General features: G+C 51.7%; 2 protein-coding genes across 3 annotated transcripts; both read right to left on the minus strand.

Moving 5' to 3' along the window:
• Nucleotides 770–4,058, minus strand: LGALS3 (galectin 3). Of its 2 annotated transcripts, none has more exons than XM_021401880.1 (6): nucleotides 3,864–4,058; nucleotides 2,787–2,808; nucleotides 2,051–2,341; nucleotides 1,773–1,861; nucleotides 1,381–1,549; nucleotides 770–1,033 (listed from the first exon to the last, which is right to left on the minus strand). In XM_021401880.1, the coding sequence occupies exons 2-6, from the start codon at nucleotides 2,802–2,804 to the stop codon at nucleotides 878–880; spliced, it is 723 nt and encodes a 240-aa protein (XP_021257555.1). In that variant the 5' UTR covers nucleotides 2,805–2,808; nucleotides 3,864–4,058; the 3' UTR covers nucleotides 770–877. The 2 variants fall into 2 exon arrangements, with proteins under 2 accessions (XP_021257555.1, XP_021257556.1); XM_021401881.1 differs by having other exon boundaries at nucleotides 2,051–2,293; nucleotides 3,864–4,055.
• MAPK1IP1L (mitogen-activated protein kinase 1 interacting protein 1 like) lies at nucleotides 7,914–18,535 on the minus strand. Its single transcript, XM_021401879.1, has 4 exons — nucleotides 18,384–18,535; nucleotides 12,474–12,501; nucleotides 11,216–11,929; nucleotides 7,914–10,534 (listed from the first exon to the last, which is right to left on the minus strand). The coding sequence occupies exons 2-4, from the start codon at nucleotides 12,495–12,497 to the stop codon at nucleotides 10,523–10,525; spliced, it is 750 nt and encodes a 249-aa protein (XP_021257554.1). The 5' UTR covers nucleotides 12,498–12,501; nucleotides 18,384–18,535; the 3' UTR covers nucleotides 7,914–10,522.

Here is a 19,417-nt window from a genome sequence, read left to right on the forward strand (position 1 = left end):
GTTCCCTCTGCTGTGAGTCATGCTTTATTTACCAGTGTGACTAATGTGATGAACTTGCCAATAAACGACCGCCCCACCCCTGAAACTGCTCTTGGCTGACTGGGGAGTGATGAGGTGAGAGAAGAGCCACAGGGCTTGTGATCCGTGTGATGGGCTGCGCAACGCGACGTATGTACAGCATGGATCTCCCTCCAGATGGAAGTGTGACAAGGACATGCTGATTTGGGCCAGTCTAAGCTAAGCAGCTGTGCAGGCAGAACGAATGAAATGGAGTGGGGGGAAGTTTTTCTTCCTCCAGCCTTAGCTCTGAGCCCCCTCCTGAAATGCCTCGTTCTGGTCAGGATCAGACACTTGGGTGTTTTCCACGTTCTCCGGTGTTGCCTAGTGGACAGATCACTGAAGTGGCCCTTTGTCACTTATGTACAACCCTTCCCAGCCTGGCTGTGCAATTCCTACCCTTGTGTTTCCCCTATAGAGAGAACTGAAGCACTACTTTGATACCAAAAGGAATAACTGCTCTGCTAGCAGAGAAACTGAGGCTAAAAACATTGATCTGCCATCTGGGACTTCCAGCAGCAATCTTCAACCCTATCTTATTAACTCATTCATAGGAGCACTGCCTGCAGGTCAGACAGCTTTCCCACAAATTCTTCTTGTAAATCAGGACTGACTCATAGTCATTATCCTCTGGCAAAGAGATTCAATTTCTACAGCAGCAATTCAGCTTCTTCCACATCCAAACACAGCTTGTATCTGAACCAAAACCAAATTTTACTTGTGAAAGTGCTTTATTGCTTCAAAATAGTCACACAGGGAGGCACTCCTGTTACAGCTCTCTGAGGAGTGCTAGCCTGGCGTTGAAGGGACAGCTTCCTAATTAAATCATGGAGGTCAAAACACTGGTGAGAGTGATGTCCCCAGCAATGCACAGTTTGGTGATCTCGTTCAGCTTCTTCTCCCGGAAGTTGAACTGCAGCAAGTGAGCATCGTTCACTGCTACCTTGAAGTGATCTCCCTCGCAGAGGACCTGGAGCTGAAATAAAAACGCCCCGTGAGCCCAAATGTAACCATCCGCTGCAGGAGCGCCGCTGCCCTTTGCCTTCCCCAGAGCCCTGCTCTGCTCCTCCTCGATGATTCAGCCGCTGTGTCTGTCCCATGCCTACGCCTTTCAAGCAGCAGCACCCTGCATTTCCTGCAGGGTGGGCTGAGTTGCACCCATTTTGCAGGAGAAACAGCTTGTGGAGAGAGTTGGACTGGGCTGAGGAAGAATGCCTTACAGCAACCTGCCCAACAGCTGCTGCACCATGACAGCGTGGACAGGGAGAATGTGGTAAGAAATGAGAACCGTGGATTTCTTAGTTTCTTTGTTGTAGTTGTTACCTTGAAGGGGGTTCCAGGTTCGAATGGAAATCTAGGAGCAGTTCTCTCCTCTTTTCCCCAGTTATTGTGGATCATTGAATTGCAGACGATGACCCTTTTGTGGTCTTCCTTGAAACGGGGGTTAAAGTGGAAGGCAATATCTTGCCCCCTCTTGAAATCCAGTGAAAATCTGCAAAGGCAATCATCAGTGAGCTGCTTTTTCCGCTGCCTCCCAGGGCTGGTGAAAAGCAGCAGCAAGTGAGCATAAAGCACCAGCCCCCAGTAGGTAATGACAGGGCAGTTCTGGAGGCTTTTACACCATTATTTCGTGTCCCATTTGATTTTACTGAAGGTGGGTGCTAAAAGTGAACTCAGTCCTGCAGCACATCAGCGCTGCTGCAACCCGTCCGTACCTGTTGGGGTTTGGGTTCACGGTCCCCGTGATGGTTATGAGCATCCGAGGCACGAGTCCTGCGGGCAGGGGCAGATCGTAGGGAACTTTCTGGGGGAGGACAGGGATTTGGTGTTAGCAAAGCAACATCAACAAGCAGCAAGGGCAGGGTGTTGGTGTGACAGCGGTGTGACTGCTTGTGCAACCTCCCAGGGCCGTGCAGCCCCGGGTCCCTCCCCCGGCCAAGCACAATGAGGAACTGGAGAAACAGAAGCCCCTGAAATAGGACAGAGCTGTTACCAGGGGAGCAGCTGGAGCTTCAGCAAAAGGTGCAGTTGGTCCTCCAGAATATGGTCCTGCTCCTGGTGCTCCTCCAGGATGTGGTCCTCCAGGATATGGTCCCGGTGGTCCTCCAGGGTATGGTCCTGGTGGTCCCTGATGCGGTCCCGGTGGCGCTGGGTATGGTCCTGGTGCGCCGGGATAGGCGCCTGGGTAGCCAGGGTATGCAGGGAAGGCCCCAGGTCCTGGGGGCCGCTGCCAGCCCTGGGGTGGGGGGGCACCAGGGTTGTGAGCAGGCAAGGCATCGGAGAGCTGGGGATGGAGGGGAGAGGAGGAGGGGGAAGAGAGGCAGCATCCAGTGGGGCTGCCAGCACCTGGCCTTCATGGCCTGCACGATGCTGAGCACTGCGGCTGGAACGGCCAGGAGCCCCAGTGGTGCTGAGAGCCCAGAAGCCCCTTAATGCGACTTGATTGGTGTTACATGGATTGGCAACAACATGGAATCATAGAATCACAAAATCATTAAGGTTGGAAAAGACTTCAAAATCCCCAAGCCCAACCCGTCCCCGCTGCCCACGTCCCTCAGTGCCACTTCTCCATGGTTCCTGAGCACCTCCAGGGACGATGTCCCTACCACTCCCTGGGCAGCTGTGCCAGCTCCCACCAAAACACATTCCCACTCCCCCCACCAGTCCCCACTTTCATGCAGTGACCACCACTGTGCCTCCGTGTTTTTTAAAGAAATCACAATACTCACGGAGAAACCGTCCGACATTTTCCTAAAAGAAAAAAAATGAAGGCCGTGAGCTCATTTTGCTCCCCTGCCACGTTACAGGGTCGTTTGTGGTCCACCACCTCCACCCTAACCGCTGCTGGGGGGTTCAGGTTTGTGCTGGGCTGAGACGTGTCCCCGAGTCCTAAACCCAAATGCCCTGCAGGGTCCTGGCCTGCAGCTGGGATGGGATGGGAGAGGAGGAGTCCTATGTGGGGCCACCCCCTGTGCTGTCCCCATGGGAGCTGTGTGATCTGCGGTGGGGTTTGCAGCCACCCCGAAAGGCGAAGCTGCGCCATGCAGGAACAGTGCGGCCTGGGGCTGAATTCCTGCTCTCAAAGAGCGCATTCATAAGCGAAGGGGGGGGGGGGGGGGTGGAATAGGGAGAGGCAGAAATGGGAGGGAAAAAGGAAAATTCCAAACTGAAAGCGCAGAAGTAAAATTCTCTTCTGAGGAAACACTGAGTGGCGCAAAGGTCTGAGCAAACCCGGTCGGGCTGCCTTTGGAATACGGAAGCCACACTGAGTTTCCCCAGCACCAAACCCTCCCCCCATCAAAAAGCGACGCAGAGCCTGCGTGACTTCAAGCAGCCCTTCAGGCAGCGGCCAGGAGCAATGACTTTCAGCTGTCCCTACTTTGCACTGTGGGTTTTTGCCTTCTGCTTTTTCCATCCCTCGGCTCTGCTCCTCTCTGCTTTCCAGGGTGTAGGATGGGCTCTGCACCCCCAGCCCCCTGCTAAGTGCAGGAGCCCAGCGCGGGCAGTCCCAGCGCAGCCGGGCAGATGCCAACGAACCCCATGAGTTCTGAAGGTCCCACTTTGTAATTCAGGGACTGGTTAAGGTTGGAAAAGACCTCCAAGATCACGGAGTCCAACCGTCACGTTGACACTGGGCTCAGCCTTTGCCACGCACTGGGAAACCATTTGGGAAAAGGGTTTAGAGGCAAAGTGACCCATGATAAGCGCAGGACAATGGACGAAGCCATACAACCCAGCTCCCTGAGGATGGCAGTTCTGTCCAAACCAGGACCCCCCGGTCCCAGCCCTTCCCGGAGCTCCCTTACCTGCAGCTGTCGGGCCGTGTATCGGTGCTGGGCGTCGGGCTGCGTATTGGGGCCGGGCAATATCACCACCCATAGCTGCCCCAGCCCCGGGGCGGGGCACGGAGCGGAGCCCAGCCCCACAAGCAGCACGGCACAAGGACACCCGCATTGTCCCCTCCCAGCTGTTAGAAATATCACCCCACTGAGCACGGAGGGGTTGGACTCACTGAGCGTTCCAGCTCGCTGCTGGGTCCTCGCCCCTCCTGGCAGCGCCCGACGTGAGTCATAGGATCATAGAAGCCATAAAACCATGAAGGTTGGGAAAGTCCTCTAAGATCCAGCAGCAGGCAATGCCCCAAGGCAGGAGCCCAGCCCAGCTCGTGTTTGCTCGCGGGAGCAACGGCAGCGCTGCTTAAAGCGGTGTGAAAGGCAAAGACATGCATTAGTGCTGGGACACCGCTACTGGGGAGAAAGGCTGAGGGGGCCGGGAGTGCGCAGCCCTGGGAGAGAGGGCTTTTCCAGACAGGTTCTCCTGCTCTTCATCTCCTACTGCAAAAGCGTCGTGGCTTCAGTTACGCAACAGATGCAGCGTGACAAAAGCCTTAAAGCAGAAACAGAAACAGGAAACAGAATGTGAGCTTGGGTTCGTTCCTTCGTTCATCTGAATGGGTTCAGGAACCCTTAGCACGCAGCGCTGTCGGGCAGCTGCACAGCACCACGCTGCTGTTTGCACCACCAGGAACGTGGGCTGCGCCAGCGCTGCTTGCAAGCTTTGGGATGGCTGTGCTGCCACCGAACTGCCCCACTGGGCACTGCCCCAGATTGGCACAGCAAGCTGTCAGCAGACAAGAGCAGCGCCAAGGAACAGACCTCACCTTTCAGCATCTGTTGGGGCTGTACAAAAGAAGGGGACAGACTGTTAATCGGGGGCTGTTAGAAGACTGGAATTAGGTCAATGTGCCTTTAACACAAGGTCAGGATGGACAGGGCTCTGAGCACCTGATGGAGCCGTGCCTGTCCCTGCTCATTGCAGGGGTGGGGGGGCAGGTGGCCTTTAAGGGTCCCATCCAGCTCAACCCCTTCTGTGACTATGATTCCATCTATGGAATCCATCCATGCTGCTGACAGCCAGCAGCAGCCCCAAGCAAGGAGGTGGAGGACGGATGGGTTGGACCACACCACGTCCCAGGGCCGTGCCCTCTGACTTCCCCTTCACCAGGGGCCAGAAACATTCTCCGAACACAGCGTGCTTCCCCCTGAGTTTATCCGATAGCATCATTTTATGGTAACCCAGGAACGAAGCCGGAGGTGAGCTACTGAGCTATGAGCCCCATGTGCTCACCCCACCCCTCCCGCCGCTCATCCCAGGACATCCCGGCACCAGCACGCCATAAGGCAGCACACAACTCTAAGCATTTCCCTCTGAGAACGGCCTTTGATAGGCTGCTCTGCCATCGTTTCACAGCACTTCAGTCTATTAAATTCCATTTATTGAGGAAATTGCATGCAATGGGCTTGTAGCAGTGTTTACTGTGTGATTGCCCTCGGCTCAATTAACTGCAGACTCTGTTAGTTCAGGTTAAAAAGGGAGGAGAGGGCAAAGAGGTCATTTAAGCTGAAGAACTGCACAAGGCCAAGCGGATGAAAAATGAATTCAGAGGTGGACCCAAAACTTCTGTGCTCACAAACCAGAGCTACCAACCCTTTACCCTCAGCCCCAGAACACTTCACGCTGACCTTATGTTAATGCCTTTTAGAATCACAGAACCATCCTGGTTGGAAAAGACCTCGAAGATCCCCAACCCCAACCAACCCCTGCCATGCCCACGTCCCTCAGTGCCACATCTCCATGGTTCTGGAACACCTCCAGGGATGGTGAGCCCACCATCCCATGGGCATCACAACTCTTTTGGAGGTGTTTCCCCATACCCAAGGTGAAGCTGTGTGCTGCTTTCTACCCTTCTCGTGGACACTGAGACCCCCCCCAGAGGCAAAAGTCCCAAACTGAATGGGAGAGCTATCTATATGGGGTTAAATCACTTCAAACCAAGAGACTGCTGACTGGAAATGAATACCTCCTGTCTACTTTATAGGGCTGTTTGGTCATTAGTGAGCCATACAGTCAGCCCATAAAATTGCAAGGCTGGTGAAAACCTACAAGGTCATCAAGTCCAACCATCAACGCTATCACTAAACCCCACCTCTCCAATACCTCCAGGCCGGGAACTGTACCACTGCCCCAGGCAGTCGGTTCCAGTGTTTAACCCCTATCTCCATGAAGAAATTCTCCCTGATGTCCAACCTAAACCTCCTGGCACAACCAGACATCGTTTCCTCACATCCCATCACTTGACACCCAAGAAAAGAGACCAGCACCTCCTCAGCGCAACCTCCTCGGTGCCAACCTGCTGCCTCCATAGCTCCCTTCTCCTAGGAAATGGGAGCGCAGGCCAAAAACACAGAGAGTGCTTCGTGCAGAGCAATTGGTGTCAGCGGTGATCTACAGAAGTCCTCAACCCCCTCCAAATCAAACGCAGTTTGGTACAGGTCTGTGCACAGATGGCAGAGTCACACCACTTCCCACCCAACTCAAGGGCACCATGGATGGAACAGCTGAACCCAGGGCCTCCCCCAGCACTGCCTCACGCAGTAGCTCTGCTTACCCCCCAACAACGCCACCAGGCACTGAACTGCTGCAGTTCCCCCCCCCTTCTTTTTTTTTTAAATCCATTGAATACATGCAGTGAGGATGCCTCGAGCAGAGATCCCCAGGAGGGCTCTCAAACAGCAGCACCGCCCTCTGCTGACTCCAGCAGGGCTCTGTCCACGCAGCCACCAGCTCGTTTACTCAGCGCACGAACCACTTGGAGCATGTAGCCCATGAGCAGCTTTGGCTTGGTGTCACCCTAGCTGCTCTTGAGCAGCTACTGAAGAGCAGCAGGAGAGCACCATTCAGCTGTGCTCAGCTCCTGTGCAACAGACAGCACAGAGGAGCCTCTGCCACCACGCTGCAGAGTGAACCTCCAAGGATGGAGACTGCACAACCCCTTTGGCCACCTCACTTCAGCGCTCAAGCGGCCTCGTGGTAAAAAGGTTTCTTAGCTTTGCAGCAGTACCACCCCGTGCTTGCTTTAAAATGCTCTCCCCACCGGCTGCAGGCCTCTTTAAACCTGAAGTGTGACTAACTCCCAGCATTTCACACCGAGGATCCCAGCTGTAGCCTCGGTGTCAGCAGAACACAGCTGGTCATAGGAACACTGGGGTTCCTGGCTCCTTCCCAACCTCCCCCCCAGGATCAAACCTTCCCCGATTTCAGTAGCTCACCCCAGTGTCCCCGGCTAGGCCCAGGGAGAAGGCAGCTCCCACTTCAGGGCCTGGAGCTCGGTGATCTCTGAGGCCCCTTCCAACTCCAGCCCTGCTGCAAAGCTCTGAAGCCCACGGGCTGCTCTCGGTGCATGCCAGCCTGCGGCTCCGTCCTGCTGAGCCAACTCTGGGATCTACAAGGGATTGTATCCAGCATCTGGCTTAAAGGAAGCGGTGGCACAGGGGAGACAGAGGAAGCCGCGTGCTTCAGGCATCACCATTGCCAGGAGAAATTCCGTGGTTGATGGCACAACCCTTACTCTCGTGCCACGTGCTACCAGCCCTTCCCCCTTCCCTCCACCACAAGAAAAACGAGCTCCAAGAGCAGGTCAGAACTGTAGGTGAGAACTAGGGCCCGAGATTAAAGCCAAAGGCATCAGCTCACTCCTCAGCACGGCAACAGCCAGCAGAGTTCAGGAGATGGACACGGGAGCAGGAGCAGCTCCTGTTTCTGAAGGAGGCAGCATCCCAAACCATGCACGACCCCGCACACCCTCACCGCTGCTGAAGGTGCCCAAGGCACAGGCTGCACAGCAATCACAAAAGGAAGAGGAAGAACACAGAAGTCAAATAATTCCGATTTTATATTCAGTCGTTGCAAGTCAAGGATGTCCTATGTCTTTTTTTAACTATTTAATTCAAGGCAAAAAAAAAAAAGCTCTACACAAGCATGTCAAAGGCTGTAATTGAAGAACAGTAAACACAACGGTCTTGAAAATACGTTTAATGTCTAATCTTATACAAAAGTGACAGCATTTTCAAAAAAATATCAAATCCTGTATTTATAGCTTCTCACTATCATACAGCAATATTTGTTTCATCTAAAGAAAATACAGCAGCAGGTGATAATCTATACTTTGAAGATGTGATTGCTTATATTTCATATTGTAAACAAATGCAGGATGTCAACCTCAAAGCACAAGTCAAAACGAACTCCTCAGCGATTGAACTCAAACGATGCATAGAAATGTACGAACTCCATTGCAAAAGCTTCAGGCCAGAAGTTGCTCACACTTGACATAACATGTGATAAAGTTACTACACGGTAATATAGTGACAACTGGAGTGTTTTTTTTTTTACACAATAGATTAACAGGTATACCCTTCTCACTGCTATGCAAAGAACTCGGCTCACAAAAACAAAGGGGTTATGAAACAGTTCTCGTGACCTCAAGAAATACGAATATACATTGAAAAAACATCCCATATCTACTGAATTGTAGCCTAAATGTTCCAGTAATAAATCCTGCCTACTCCAGGAAGAACCTAGAAGCCTAGTTACCGTCACAAATCCCCTTGCCACAAGTCATTACCTTGCTACGTTTGCTGCTTTCTCCTTTCCTACCTCTTCCCATTCCCTGCAAAGACACACCAGTGCAATCGGAAAGTGGAGCGCCGCTACTGCACGACCCGTCCATTCGGGATAGGTGTTGTTCATCGCATCGCTTCATAACCTAAGGCTGCAGGTATTTACATTAAAAGCACTTGAGCGAATGTAGGCAGTGTTCTACTGTGTTTATTTTGAATCGGTCTTGCCAAGCTCTAAGTGGAGCGCGCTGTCTGGGAGGCCAAGGGGCTCGGTTAAGGTAACACTGACACTTGGGGCTCTGCTCGCTAGGCCTGCAGAGCTGGGTTTTATGCCGAAACACGAAGGATTTCTGTTTGGCTCCAGCACTGTCTTCCTAACATTGAAAGGAGAAAGATGCTCGTACCTTCGCTCTCGGTTTTCAAGGCAGATGAGAAGGAGCCACGGCTCCCCTCTGCAAAGACAGCGCAGGGCTTTGCTGGAAGGGCTCGGACAGCCACCAAGCGTCGCTACCAGGTCACCCCACTTGTTCTTACGAAGTTCATCACACGCATGCAGGACGCCATGGGAAGGTATGGGAAACGAATTAACTTGCTTTCACAGTTCCACGATACGAAGACTCCCTAACGAGCTACCATGTTAAGCATGGTTCCTAATTCTACCTACAGGGGCTAAGTTAGGATATCCCCATCGGGGGATAAAAACAAACCATCCACGGTCAAAGCTGGGCTATGAAGAACCACCCAGAGCCCCAGAGCTCCTCACCGACACGCGGCCGTGCCTCGGGAACGCTACGAAGCCAGCAGCTCCCCCTTCTTTGCACAGATATGGCAAGAACATAAAGACTCACTGCAGTGCCCCTCCCAGAGCAGGGACAGCTACACAGCAGCGCGCAGGCTTCTAAACATTCAATTCCTCCCAAATTACGCTTACTCAGTGAGGTATGCAGGCACCTAGCTGAGAACAGAGGGCTGCTCTCCATTTCCATGCTCAGTGGAGCCCCAGTGAGACTCGCTGTGGCAGTAAGGATGGCACGAGGGATCTCCGCAGCGGACACAAGGGAATGCCTCGCCCAAACCAGCTGGGAAGGGAACGGCCAGGCTGGTTTATTTCATCATTAAGCTCAAGTTCAGTTTCTAGGGACTCTGAAAACACCTGCTGAGTTTACGCAACCCGGCAGGCAAGTCAGATTTGAAACAGCTAGAACCCAGGTTAGATACGGGGAAGTACTTTACCTACGTGGGAATTAATTCTTTACATAGACCAAGGCAAACCTCCAACCACCACAGAACGAGAACTGGCAAAACGATGTCCTCGTGGGCATGCACGAAACTCACACCGGTTGATTCAAAGTGAACTGCACGTCCAGGTCATTCCATTGGCACAGAGACACCTGCCTGCAAACACCAGCAGCGTGCTCCCAGGTCACACCGAGCATCTCAAACTCGCGTCTTCTCCTCCGCGGTCCCAGACTGAGCAATTGTTTTGAGTATTTACAAAATGCTGAGAGATCCTTCGAGTTCACGCGCTCCGTTCTCTTTCGTTTCCGTTACCGTAGCACGTTCAAAAATTAAGATTTCTTGACAAAAATCCTGAAATGCTCTTTATTGACATTTTAGAACAACCTGAAAACAGACGAGATGTGACTATCCAGCCGTTCAACAACCAGCACAAGTCTGGCAACAAGACTTAAAGCATTCGTGGAAATTTAAGCTGTTTTTGTTTTGCAAGCTCTCATTTTTCCAAGGAACACTTGCCAGAGTAAGAACCACAGATTTCAGTTTTACTTCTGCTCTCTGCAGCTCGTTTTTATCAAACCAAACAATTACGCCAGCATACGAGCAAGTTAATATTATGCAAATTGCTAAATTGCTCCTTCATACCTCAAATGCACATACAAGAGGCAAGTATTCTTCATAGCCCCAAACATTACTGAAACAAAAACTGTAAAAATCTCTGTAAGTAGTGGATGAAGGTGGAAAGCTACAGTACTTTGTTGCCCAGAACGTATTCAACGGTAAGGCTGCAAGAGACAATAAGAATTCATGGTCATTACAGGGCTCTCACAAAGCAGTTAATTCAAAATTACAAAACTTCTTAGCTGAAGCAAATTAAAACTTGACAATGTGTTATTCCCTGCGTGTCCTGGAAGCAATCTCTTCAAATTACAGAAAGTAGAATATTTTTCATTTCTGAAAATGATTACAAGTCTTTTCCCCTTTATTTCTTCTGTCTTTTAGAGAAGGCTTCCCAACAAGTGGAAGACCGCTACGGTGCAATGCTCAGATACACTCCAACTTTACAGAACTGGACCATTCTGGTATATGTACTTAAATGTTTAAGCAGAAAATTGGCTGTTATTCCACTGACTGTGTATGTAAGAAATTACGTTAGGAAATACTACTTTTCTGAAAGAGTGGTCAGGCGCTGGAATGGGCTGCCCAGGGAGGTGGTTGAGTAACCAACCCTGGAGGTGTTCAAGAAACATTTAGATACAGCGTTGAGGGACATGGTTTAGTGGGGTTATTGGTGGTAGGTGGATGGTTGGACTGGATGATATTGTAGGTCTTTCCCAACCTAGCTAATTCTATGATTCTGTAAGCTCTTAAAGTCTTTACCTGCATTAATAGCTCTTATGCTACTGAATTCCCACGCTTAGAAGTATCAAGATTTAAGTCATTTACGACAAAACCTAAATACTCACATGGGGACCACCAGGCATTGACGGAGCACCAGCAGGACCAGACGGCACTTGAAAAGGATTAGGGGGCGTAGGATACAGTCCTGGAGCCGGGTACGATCCTGTGGGTGGAGGAAACGGACCTGGCGGTGAAGGTCCCCACGTTCCAGGTGGGACTGTACCCCACGGTACTGTTGGCGCTGCCCCTGGAGTCTGGGTAGGAGCAGAGTATGGCCCCGGGGGTGGATATGGCATGCTGGGTGCAGGATACTGCCCTCCCATTGTCGGTCCCCATGCTCCAGAGGGCATGGATCCCCACGGCCCAACGGGAGCAGGAGGCGCAGCTGGCTCCGTTGGACCGCCATAAGGTCTTGGAAGCTCTGGAAAGGGCATGTTGGGTGGAGGATACTGCCCTGGTGGGACGGGACCCGGCACAGCTGGGGGCGGATATGGACCTCCAGGAGGAGGGCAAGAGGGTCCGGTAGGAGGAGGAGGAAATGGAGCAGGCGGTCCGGGGGGCATTGAAGGATACATTCCTGTAGGCGGAGGTCCGAAGGGCACGCTGGAAGCGGACGTGTTCGGCGGCAGCGCGCTCGGCCCCGCGGGCGGCGCGCTCGGGTTGTTCCAGGGGTTCGATGGAGGCCAACCCTGCGGCGGCTGGCCGGGCTGCTGGCCGGGCTTCCCACTGCTCACTTTGGAGGTTTTAGCTGGAGACTGATCGGGTAAAGCATCTGCCAACTGAGAGAGAAAGCATTAGTGAGGATGTAAGACACCTTCTGGATTCGCTCGTTGCCCACATTCACCCACCACGCATATGCGTTTCGGTTGCCAACATGGGAGGAAACGAGCTATCTGCTGCTGCACAGAGAGGACTATATTCACTTCTGTGCAGCTTCTATCATTAAGGGAGAAGAGGCATTCTGACGTGCCGCAGTTCTAAAGCCAAAGATAAAAGGCAACCTTCCGCACGCAGCAATAAGCAATTCCACTAAGAACACTGTTGTAAGTTTCCATTGTTTAAGTGTCAGCTATTCTGACACTATCAGAACACAGCCCCTATGCGAGCACCACAGCAGAAGAGAACCTATGAGGAACCCAGAGGATTCATACCTCGAGTCCACACTGTTACCTCTGCCCAAAAGCAAAATGCTGCTACTGCAATGCCAAGGCAATCGCCTCCCAGCTGTAAGCCCCCCCCCCCCTCTTCTCAGGGGAGCATCCGAACTTTCAGAATGAAGTAATACAACTGGCAGATCTTCAGGAACAAAAAGCCATTACTTACCGAAAAATCATCAGTTCCAGACATTTTGCTGAAAAGTAAGGTAAAATAAAGTGAAATTTCTCGAAAATAAAGCACATCGAGGAAGAGTTCATAAAGAATTCGACATTTGTCTCACTCAAATCAAAAGGGATGTCTGTCTAGCTGGCAGAGCTTCTCAGCAATGGTTCCATCTCAAGGACTCGGGTCCGTACAGACAGCAGCTACCCAAATGCTCTCCCCTCAATACAGGTGCCAGGAGAAAAGCAGAACTGCAGCCTCCAGCTCGTCTCACTTGGGACCAACGCAATGTAAATGGGTCACAACGCTAAGAAAAAATATTTCAAGTATTGATGCCAAACAAGCAGCCTCTCCGGCGATGCCAGCAGGTATTCAGGCTCTTTTCTAAACTGGGACTCGGAGAAGTTGGTGAAGTCAATGCCCCTAAAATTAAACACGATTACACCCCCATTCAGATCTTATTTTCAGAAGTACTAAACATGGGTTTTAAATGCACTAAAGTTAGTGGATGCTCCCATTTGCTTTCACCGACTTCAGCCAGGCAGCCTTAGAAGAATGCAGGCACAATGAAAGCCTCTAATGAGCGCCTAATGGCTGACCTCTCAACGCTCAATGAGAAGCGTTGAAAATTGAGACCCGTGAGTCACCTGCTATCTTATCATGAAGGCAACCCCTTCACTCAGAGCTTTCCAAATCCTCACCTCGATGAAACCCACTGGTGTTGTCAGCCTTTATGGGCTGTACCGAAGGGCACTGCCACAAGTTGTGCTCAGAGGGACCAACTCACACCAAGTAGCGACTCAAGGTGAAACAACCCTCCAAGGATGACCAAGAGCCGGTGAAAGAGGCGCACACACCCCAGTGAAACCAGAAGGTCTTAATGGAGGGGGGAGGAAACTGAGAGGAACGTAAAAGGAGGAAAAATGCAAAATATACATCAAAGCTACAATCAGTATTGCCAAGCTGACCCCACGGAAGTAGTTGATAGAGGTTAAAGATGGTGAAAACCTGCCTTCTAACACGGACTGGTCTTAGGTGTTGAGATCTGGAGCCTCAGCAGAGAGGTTTATAAGCCACCCACTCCATTCCAACCTATGTCATGCAAACATTTCACACGGAACTAGAGAGCCTTCTAAAACTCCATTAGTGAGGTTTGTTTGTTTCAGATCTCCACCATTCTCTAACAGCAAACCAGCACTGCTCCGGGCAGCGGTAACAGCCCAATGCTTCCAACTATTCTGAGAGGCACCTCCCTCTTTTCCTCTATACCTGGACCTTATACTTCCAGGTGACTCCTTCATTCTGCAGGAGATCTGTTCTCACCCAGCCCACCGAGCTGCTCGTCACTCTGGGACTTCTTCCCATTCTGCTCCTCTCGGAGCTTTCTCCAATTCTTTTGTATCTCTTGAGAAGAATGACAAGAAAGAACCACAGAGAATCCAAAATGTGGGAGAGCCATTGATTTATGCAGTTCCATAATTACGTTCTGGTTTGTCTTCTATTTCCTTCCCAATACTTCGTGTTTGATCTTCTTTTTGTTCACTGCTGAAACTGACTTCTGCAGCAGTACTTTATTCTTCAGTGTTAGGGGTCAGCCCATCATTTATGAAATGATGGATATAATTTCACATTCGACCGCTCCGAATTACATCACATTTATCTACATGGAATTATATTTGCCATTTTACTACCTAAGCCTTACTTTCCTGGCTGTCTTTGTATTATCAGCATGTCACTGCTCATTTCCCAGTAACGATCCCACCAGGCAACCAAACCCCTGCTGAAACAGAGCGAATTCCTCGGCTGCAGATGAAGTTATGGGATGGCAGAGCCCATCTGAAAAATATATCTACAAGAGACTGGAGAAAACCCACGGAGAAAGTTAGAATGTGTGCTGCAAGGGAGGAGAAGGAAGAGAGGAGACAAACCCAGAGGGTAACTCAGAAGGAAATCCCATCATCTGTCCCAGAAGCGAGAGACGGTGGTGAAGGCAAGTCAAAGCAGTGGATGGCTACAGCAGAAGCAGGCCTGCCTGCAAAATACCAGCAAAAATCCCCAATATTTATCAACTGATCACTTCAAAATACTTCCGTGCCGTGAAAATTAAGGGAACAGTTCTGCTGCGTGGCTATTATGAAGCAACCTGCAGCGAAGCACGGCTTCTGCTAAGATTTAGTGGCTCTCTCGCTTTGGCAAGCAGACTGGAGCAACATTTGTTGGCAACATTTGGCATAACTGAGACAGTGCCAAGCATGTCAAGGAGTCTCTTGCAGACAGGATGCCCTACTTTGGGGACATTTTTCCAACACCCGTTGCATCTGCGTGCTGCCACCTTCATTTATCAAAGGAATTCTTCTGTTACTGTTAGACACATACCCCATACAAACCAATTGGTGCTTACATCTAGAATCCATATGCCATTCCAGCTGCACAGCACTGAGTTCCAATCAAAACCTTACAGAAATATCAGTTCTATTTGCAGCAGCATTGCCCAAGGCATCCACGTGTTCATAAATGAAGAGACTCCCACACTGCTGGACAGAAGACCTTAGAGTCCCCACTGCCAATGTATGGGCTCAGGAACCCAGAAAATACCATGTTGCATTGACGAGGTTTTTAGTGACTGCAGGGTTAACAAATGGGCTCTGAATCTCTCGTGAAGTTTTCCTGCACAACGCTGATGCAGAGAGAAAAGCCACGTATCAGACATTGCTTACCATGCTACACTGCCACATTTAAACTCCCTTTCAGATTACCCTTTCTTGGGGCTAGGGGAAAAAGAAGAGTGAACAGAAGAAGGAGCCTAAGTAATGTGGCAGGCAGGAGAAAGACAACTGGCAGCAGTGAATCTGAAGCCCTGCTTGCATCCACGCTGCTGCAAGACAGCATTTCCTTTGTGTTGCGCAGGCCACCGCCCCTGGCAGCACCCTCTGCTCTGCAGGAGCACTCAGCCTGCAGCTCCAGACCTGCTGCTCTGGGCACAGCACGGGGCCAGGGGCGTCAGACTGAAGCGAGGCAAAGAGGGAACGGCAATGGCTGGGAAAAACAAAAGGATGGCATTGGGAAGCAGCATCTCCCATCCTTCATCCTGAACTGAAACCTGACATGGAGGACTTCAAGCGCACCTACTCAGAAACTGCAGATAGAAGCAGCCTGCAGACAAAGAGTCCGAGGCCTCCTGGACACCCATGGATTTCCCACTAATTACTAGCAATTAAGAACATGCAGGTAAGAGTGGCAAGTTATCAGGCTCCACGCTGCAGGCAGGAGAAAGGCCGAGATGAGCTCCTCCACGGCACTGCCAGGCTAACCCTACCAACAATGCTCAGCACCGACTGAATATGTGGCAGACTTCAGAGAGCTCTTTGAAAACCCCATTTCTGGAAGCGTGATGCTCCATGTGGCACATTAAATCCTTCAGCCTCCACAATAAAATGTGTTTTTTCAGCCACAAGTCCTCTCTGCTCCCATCTGAGCCAAGTGGAAACGAGGGATGGAGGAGCATTTTTCCCATGCTCTTGCCCTCCCTGGCTTTTCTCCATCGCCGGTCCTTGGTGGCTGCCATTAGAAAAAGCTGCCCCAAACACTTCTTCCTTCTTTTGCTAGAGCTATTCGAACCAAGCATCAACTGCTTTCATAATTATATCGGCTGCACGACATTTTTCGCACTCTTGATGTGACAGATTTAGTTCCCGTCTCCAAGAGCATCTTCCAAACAACAACAGAAAAGCCTTCTCAACGCATCTCCACTGGGTGGCACGGCTCTATCAGCACAGAGGTTCTCCTGTCGCTGGGACATGACCAATGCCTCCCAGCAAAACCTCGGCTACCATAAGACCCCTGCCCACAGCAGTAGAACTACCCAACACGGCGACACGGATCAAATGGAAGAGACCAGTGACAGCTTCTACGCTGTTACCTAAAACATGCAAATTTCTGCAGCTTCTACCTTCAGGCATTAGGCATCAACAGTTTCTAGCTGCCCTTTCTCCATTTTTAGGCTCTTTCGGAAGCTGCGCTCACGTACCTTGCAACCATTTAGCCTGACCTTTATCCATCAGGGAATAAAAGGCAGACAGACCGAAGAGAAAAAGCAAGAATTACAGTTAGCAGCTGCTTTAGACGCGGTGATCTTTCTGTTCTTTCCTACGCCTGTTTTGACGGAAGAGAAGGCAGAAGTAGGGTTTTTAGTCTTCGGATTGTCAGGATTGATTTAATCAAGAATGACAACCCAAACGATGCTCGTTAGCGCATTTGCTATAAATTACCAACTCCCAGAAAAAACAATTCCAAACAGAAGTCTTACCAGTTTCCAAGACCCGTAAAACGTACAGCCATCGGGAACCGTAATCTGTTCCATTTCTCCACACAAGACAAGCCGTCCCGTTTCACAGCTGCCTTCCCCACCAAGTTGAGACCTCATCACTTCAGATGGTCCCCACATCACAACCAGATGCTTCCCAAACCAGCAAGTACAAATCGCTGCTGAGGTGGCTCATCTGCACGCCAGCTGAGAACTGCAAGTCTCCACTGCCAAAGATTACTCCTATCCACAAGACCCTACCCTGGGAGTTTTACAAAGACGTTAGTCCAGCAGCTCAAAAAGAATTAAAATCTTTCTTCCATAGCAGCCTCTGAGCTTTCTTCAGAGGAAGCAGTCCATTTTCACCACGTTATCTGCGTTTTAAGAAGCGTGCTTATTTATGTCCAGCTTTAGCTTTGCTATCAATTCTTTGGAAATCTTCCTGAGCTAGCTGTAAATGTTAATGAACATCTATCTTCTCCTCCTACCAATGCTATATACTCATGAATTACCAGCTAAATATGAGCAGCTAGCAAAGGTCCTCTTGCACCGGGCTGTTTTTAAAGCAACACCAGAACTATGTGTCATCTTCCAGTATCAGCCTCACCGATGACGAACAAAACTCCACGCCCTTCTGCTCCTTTGCAGAGATTCTTTTCGGGATAAGTGCTTTTCAGGAGACAACCTCACTGAACAGTCACAGCTGGTGCCTTTTGATTCTTAGTTCTGCGCTGTTAGGGGATGCCTGAATGAACTGAAGCTTCAAAAAGATCTAAAACGCTCTCCAGGAGCAGCTTGATGTTTGGCACGCATTTTTACAGCAGTCACTGGTCCCACTGGCCTAGGGAAGCGAAGCTTCAGGATGTGCCTTTGTTTTTAATTATTATTTAAAAGCTAAAGAGCGTTTGTTTCCTACATCCACTGGCAAAAAGGCTGAACAAACAGCGTGAGGTGATCACTGCTTTCCCTGGAATGCACCTCAAAACACGTTCCCCTCACAGATAAGCAGCTCGCTCTCCAGGAAACGTGCTCTTCCATATTGCACCGTGCTCCCTTTGTCAGTGAGTCACCCACCTGAAGGATAGCAACACTCCAGAAAATGAAATGACTTCTCACAAGCTGTGGAAAACTGATCTGGGATTTCTCTTAACAAAGAGCGTTTAACGGTTGTCTATATACCACAATCGCTCATTTATAGATTGAGACCGGATCCTAACAACGGGAACTGACCAAACATTTCACCCAGCTGATGCGGAGCAACCCCCTCCCCCCACAGCCTGGAGCAGGGGCTGCTACAAACGAGTCAGCTCGGCTTCCCAGCCCCCAGCCCCACCTAGTCGCAGGAGGCCGCAGCCACCGGGCAGCCCCTCCCCAGAACCTCGCAGCCCTACGCCCACCCCGCCCCTGCCACTCCCCCCCAAGGGCAGCGACCCCCGGCACCGCCCCCGCGCAGCTCCACGGGGCCTGGAGGGGCACAGCCGGCCGCAGCCCAGCGGATCCCCGGGGGCGGCCCCGTGGCTGCGGGGAGGGACGCAGCGCCCCGCCGCTCGGGCCCTCCTTCCTTCCCTTCCTCCCTCCCTGGGTGAGGATGCCCGGAGCTGGGCGGGTACCTGCGATAGTAGCGCAGCACGGCGCAGGCCGGAGCGGAGCCAGGCAGCAGGCGGCGGCCCCCAGCACCACCGCCACCCCTACGCCCAGGCGGAAGCGGAAGTGCGTCACGCGCCCCGCCTCCGTGCCGACCGGAAGGGCGAGCACGCTAAGTCCCGCCCACTCAGCGGATGGCCGCGCCCACACGGCCGCGGGCCACGTGACGCCCCCCCCCCCTCCCCCCCGCCATTCCGCTCCCGCAGCCGGCGTGGGTCACGTGGCGCCTTCGTTGCCCGCGGGTGGGCGCGGCTCCGCCGTCCCCTCAGGACCCTGTGCCCGCGTCCGCGTGCTGCTGGCAGCCTCGGGGATGGGACCGCAGCCCCGCACCGCCTTGGCTGCCCGGTTTTTCCCTCAGCTTGTGCAAACCGCCGCCAAACGGCACTTCTACTCAGCAGTACACTGTAATACAGTTACCCAGGATGTCCCATTTTCGCATTTCAGGCCTTCGGGTTGCAAGTTTTCTTAGACCTCTGCCCTCACAGCTCAGCTCCTCGTGGGCTGCTCAATGTCACCTCTGTGCCATGGCACTCATCCCACAGGCGTCTGCACGCAGGGGTGATGCCGTTCAACCCAGCGAGGCCTGGCTGTGGGAAGCACAAAGCGCCTGCACACACCTATTGGCACATCTCAGTGTCATTATTCAACCATTTCAACTGCAGAAGATCAGCAGGAGTGGGCCCGCAACCCTGTAGCAACAGGGATAAAAATACAGCGTTTTCAGCAACGTGTCTGCATGCTGTCTAAAGCAAAAGGCCCCAGTCCCACGGTGATCATTCGGCTGATGAGCTCCCTCAGAATTCAGTTAAACAGCGCGGAAGTTTTGGGCCGACTCCACAGTTCTTTCATGATCGCCTTTCCAAGGGTGGCAGATCGTGTGGAAACAGCGCTTCTGGCAAGGCCTCGGGGGAAAAATGAGCCAATAACGGCGAAATCAGTCTTCCTGCCAGCTGCGTGGCCCTGCTTGCCTTTCCGTGCTGAGGAGGCCCCGTCGTGGGCG

The sequence above is a fragment of the Numida meleagris genome, chromosome 6, assembly GCF_002078875.1.
Source record: "Numida meleagris isolate 19003 breed g44 Domestic line chromosome 6, NumMel1.0, whole genome shotgun sequence".
NCBI classification, from domain to species: domain Eukaryota; kingdom Metazoa; phylum Chordata; class Aves; order Galliformes; family Numididae; genus Numida; species Numida meleagris.